Genomic DNA, 4732 nt, shown 5'->3' on the forward strand with positions numbered 1-4732 from the left:
GTTTTTTGTGGTACAACCAACCCATCAGGATTAAATCCTAGACATTGGTGGTCACATCTTCCTATATTTATTTCACGCCTTCCGATTGAAGTTGCTCATAAAGATAGAGTGTGCATATGTACATTTATAGAGAAACGTTGGCTATAAATGACATGATACTCCAATCGCAGGGTCATGTTAAGTGCAATGCTACATGTAATAACAGTGACAACCATAATTAATCGTAGGTTCTTCCAAGCATTTGATCGATGGTAGATACTTCCCCTAGCTATAGCTATGGAAATAGTATTTCAAGTCACATGTCAATGAAAATCGAAACTGCAGTTAAAACCATGGCCAAAGCCTCATAACCTGGTGAACAAGACAATGGAACATCCCATATAATTATAATGTGTGGCTACTACATACAACAGCAGCCGCAGGCACATATTCAGCAACGCTTGATGTTCACGTTGCCAGCCTAAGAAACAAAACTCTCAACGCCGGAAGGTAACCAAGCAACGCAACTCATCGGTTGACTGTCGTCGTATTCTCGGTGCAGTTTTATTACAAAAAGCAACAATAACATCCATTCGGTGTGGCTTACAGCACCTGCCGTCACTTGAAAAGAAAAATCACAGATCGGTCACCCCAAGGGTTATCATCAATCAGGGACCTAGAGGAAGTTTCTAATGTCCAACTTCCTGACGTCAGGCATCGCCTCATCTTTAAACTCCTCCCTGGAGGCAAATTATGTCAGTGAATCGCTAACTTGTTAGCAAAGAAGAGATACATACAGCATATATAAAATTCATGAAACTTTATGACGACTTGAGTGCTTTACTAGTCAGCTAACTGATAATCAGACAACTTTATATTGAAACTTTGCCTCAAGAGATTTCTAGCTTTCCAATTAAAAGCCTTGAAAGAATTGAGGTACCACTAAAGCAAATAGTGGTGTATGAGTTGAAGAGGCGTACCTCTTTAGTTGACCCTCCATTGCTTCAACAACTTCCTTCTTAAGTTCCGTCAGCTCAGCTTTGGCAAGTTCCATTTCAAGATTTTCCTCAATCTTGGGAAGATCCTCCTTCCGAATGCCAAGCCTATTTCAATTTCCAAAGACAAGAGAAGAAACATATAAAACACATGCTAGTCAAGCTAAAACATGTATGCACTTAACAGGACTAAACAGCAGATGTTGCAACAGATCCAGACCCCCAACACTAAGGAACAAACAACAGTTGGCCATGGCATCATCTTAACTGTTTTGCAGTATGAATAAAAAAACTCCTGTAGCAAATCAACAATGGGGTGCATTCCTTTTCCCAGGCGAAATGTCAAACTCGTTCAGCGTCTAGGTTAAAAGTTGTTAAAGAAGTGCTGCTAAAAGGTAATAGCAACCACAGATGACCCAGATTCTCAGGTCATCAGCATATGCATATACATGAACTATCAATGGCATCTCCTGATGAAAATCAACAATGGGATGCATTTCTCTTCTTAAGGGAAATATCAACCTCATTCAATGTGTAAATGCTACTAAGGCAATAGCAACTGCAGATGATCCAGAGTTTCCGGTCATCAGCAGATGTATCTCCATGAAATTATCAATGACCATATTGCAATTGAAACTGAATGGATACTACCATCATAAGTAGAAGATGCACATATGTACATACTTTTTGTTTATCTTGTCAAACTCTGCCAAGAGGAGACCCATGTTCTTCTTGTCACTCCTCAGAAGAGGCTTCTTAATATCCTTCTCAACTTTCTCAAGAGCTTCCATCATCATATCCTCAATACCCATATCATCTATGAGACCACTCCTGTATAAAATAAAATAAACGTTCATTGAGCAAATATTCATGTCAAGCATAAGGATTTCTGAGAGCATAGGAATAAACAGCCTATGCTAATTGGGTAATAGCCATACTTTTTCCTGAGCTGCTGAAGGGTATCCAAGTACGTCCTTGCATCAGGGATGCCCTTCGTGAAAGTCTCAATAGTATGTTTAATTCTCTGAGGATCGGAAAGAAGATCTGCCCTGCATTTAGACAATGAGTAGTGGCGATCAGGTCATTGACAATAATCTCAAATGATTTAAAATAAGATAAAGGAAGACAATTCAAGCATAGAAGAAGAGTGCTTGTTTGAGATGGCAGATTCACATGAAATCCATTGAGCAAATGTTTTATGTCCAATCAGGTTAATTGCAGAAAACAAAGCCTTGTAGTCAAAGAGGGCATTAAAATGTGCACGTAAAACTTCCTTAATTTCAGAGAAATACATCTTACACCCAGAAAAATTGAACCTTCACATGCTTATCAATTCTATTCAGTCAGCAAGTAATATAAATGTGAAATGCTTGTTTCCATATTGATACTGAAATATTGGAAAATAGGGTTCAGTAAATCCAAGTTCTAGTTGCAGAACATGGACCAGATTATAGAGGGGGCAATCCAGCAAATAAAGTACCAAACACCGGCCCTAGAGAACTGTGTGCAACAGAGCACAAAAGTGAAGAAAAAACAATAGGAAGTAACAAACTCAATGATCATGAAAACATGCAATGCAAAAGCCTGTAGATTTCCGTACTTTTCTCTTACAGTCCTCATGACTTGGGCATAGTTAGCAACTGCTGTTGGGTCATCTGGGTCTATCGTGATCTTCTCCTTCTTAAGGACCCCAAGTGCGGTCTCAAACTTTTTCTTCACCTCAAAAAAGATGCCCTTCAATAGGTCTGTACAACATGGGAACAATGAAATTAGGACTATTACACAATAATTTAAACAAATAAATCCAGAAACAACAGAAGCAGTACTAGGAACATTGTTGCCATAGAACTTACAAAGAAAATGCAAAACTAACAAATTCGATGAAAATCAAAATGAATGAATAAGCTGCATGTGCAGGGAAAGAGATAATACTGATTGATCCATCATTAAGGGCGCAGCTAATCATGAGAGAAATATTCAAGACATAGAAGTTAGCTCCAGCATTTAATTAGGTTAAAATTCCATGTCCTGTATGCTTCATTTCAGTCTTGTCACAAAGTGATATTTAGTGATGTAGCATCACTCAGCAGTCACCAATTAAAATATCACAGCAAGCCAGGAAACAGTGCCGATCACAACAAACTCAAATCTTGATGTGAATTCTTGCGTCAAAACTAGATCAGTTATAATTTGAAAGTATTTTTTTCAGAACCAACACTACTACGGAACATGCACAGAATACCTGTGCATACAATAGCAAGATGTTAATTTCACACAAATGCAGCAAAAGATTAAAATGCATACCATCTCCGCTGACAGGAGCTGCCTCCTTGGCAAATGAGCGGACTTGAGTGACGCCTCCATTGGCCAAAGCAGCTTGGACAGAATATAACTGCACGAACATTAATCGACAAACTGATCAGCATACACAGAGTGTGAATTTGACAGAGACATCACAAACGAAATGTTCAGACATCAAATAGCTCCATTCTAGAACTACACAGACCATGGACTAACAGTCTTAACCACAACACCATCCGGATTAAACAAAACCAGTGCCAGTCTACACTGCTGTGGTCTGAAGCTCAATGATAAATCACTCGCTATCCACACACGAGCCAAAGACATGCACGGCTCAGACAAGAGGAAACCAAAGTTCAACGATAAACCCACCACCCACACACCAGCATAAAACATGCACAGCCCGAGAAACAGGCGACTAAGAGGACGCAACCATGATTATTAGCATTTCTATTTCTGAGCTTGCCACATGGCAGTCTAGATGGCTTCCTTCGGTCGGTATGAGGACACATGACTACGGATCAAGGAGGGAGCCGAAATGGGGAATTGCATTGTCGCAGAAAGATCTAGAGCTGTTCCCTGGCGGGCCCGACTCCAATCCCCTGTGCCCCGCGATCTGCAACGGTTCCCCTCCTAACCGAGAGGATCTCACCGCAACGAATCAATTGATCCAACCAAATCGAAGAGAGACCCCAATCACTCCCAGCACCCCGATCGACGACCGACTAAAAATCTCACCGGCGCGACCGAGATCCCGGGCAAACCGAATCAGACGGGCCGCGGCGCACGCGCGCCGGATCAGATCTACCGAAAAGCTACTAGGGTTACAGGAGGGGAGGGAGGGAGGGAGCCGGGCGCGCGGACGAACCTGTCGGGAGCGGGATACGAGGCGAGCGGCGAGCGCCATGGCCGGTGCGGGGGCGGCGGAGCTAGGGCAGCAGAGGCCTCTCCGCTCCTTCTTCTCCGATTCGATCTCTCGGCCGCGAGAGCGAGATGGGGATGGGGGGTGGAGGAGAAATGGGGGCGGCGCCTTGGGTGCGCTTTGTGTGGCCTCCAGGACCTCGCCCCGCCGTCCGATCGCGCACGGAACCCGCGCGCCCGGATCTCAAAGCGCGGCCGGGTGCGTGGCAGCGTGGGGTCCACCCGCCTCCCCCCCGTGCTCAGTGGGCCGAGTCCGTTGTCCGTTCGTGGGCTTGGCACACCCACTGACTGCTCTTTTTTTTTGAAAATAACCGCTCCTTCTTAGTTTGAAAAAAGAAAAGAAAAAAACATTCTCCTTCCCCGGCCTTGCTCGAGGCGTGACATCTGGCATTTGACTGGATAGTTCTTTTCCTCCAAAATATTAACCGGATAGTTCTCACTACTTACTTCTCACCAGACTAAGGTGGTGTTTGGTTCTCTAGTCTTAAGACTGTTTTAGTCCAGCTAAAAAGTCCCTAGTTCCTAAAAAGTCTCTC

General features: G+C 43.3%; 1 protein-coding gene across 1 annotated transcript; it reads right to left on the reverse strand.

Annotated features, from left to right (window-relative positions):
• Positions 1-347: 347 nt before the first annotated feature.
• On the reverse strand, positions 348-4303 carry LOC119314964 (probable ATP synthase 24 kDa subunit, mitochondrial). Its single transcript, XM_037589645.1, has 7 exons — positions 4144-4303; positions 3279-3366; positions 2575-2719; positions 1913-2023; positions 1659-1805; positions 960-1082; positions 348-719 (listed from the first exon to the last, which is right to left on the reverse strand). Exons 1-7 carry the CDS (start codon positions 4180-4182, stop codon positions 656-658), a joined length of 717 nt encoding a protein of 238 aa, XP_037445542.1. The 5' UTR covers positions 4183-4303; the 3' UTR covers positions 348-655.
• Positions 4304-4732: the final 429 nt, after the last annotated feature.

This window comes from Triticum dicoccoides, chromosome 6A (genome assembly GCF_002162155.2).
Source record: "Triticum dicoccoides isolate Atlit2015 ecotype Zavitan chromosome 6A, WEW_v2.0, whole genome shotgun sequence".
Classification (NCBI taxonomy): domain Eukaryota; kingdom Viridiplantae; phylum Streptophyta; class Magnoliopsida; order Poales; family Poaceae; genus Triticum; species Triticum dicoccoides.

Coding starts and splice junctions, on each gene's coding strand:
- LOC119314964 (XM_037589645.1), bottom strand. CDS start 4,182: ATGGCGCTCGCCGCTCGCCTCGTATCCCGCTCCCGACAG. Junction 1,083..1,658: donor TTTGACAAGATAAACAAAAA/GTATGTACATAT, acceptor AAATTGAAATAG/GCTTGGCATTCGGAAGGAGG. Junction 720..959: donor ATGGAGGGTCAACTAAAGAG/GTACGCCTCTTC, acceptor ATTTGCCTCCAG/GGAGGAGTTTAAAGATGAGG.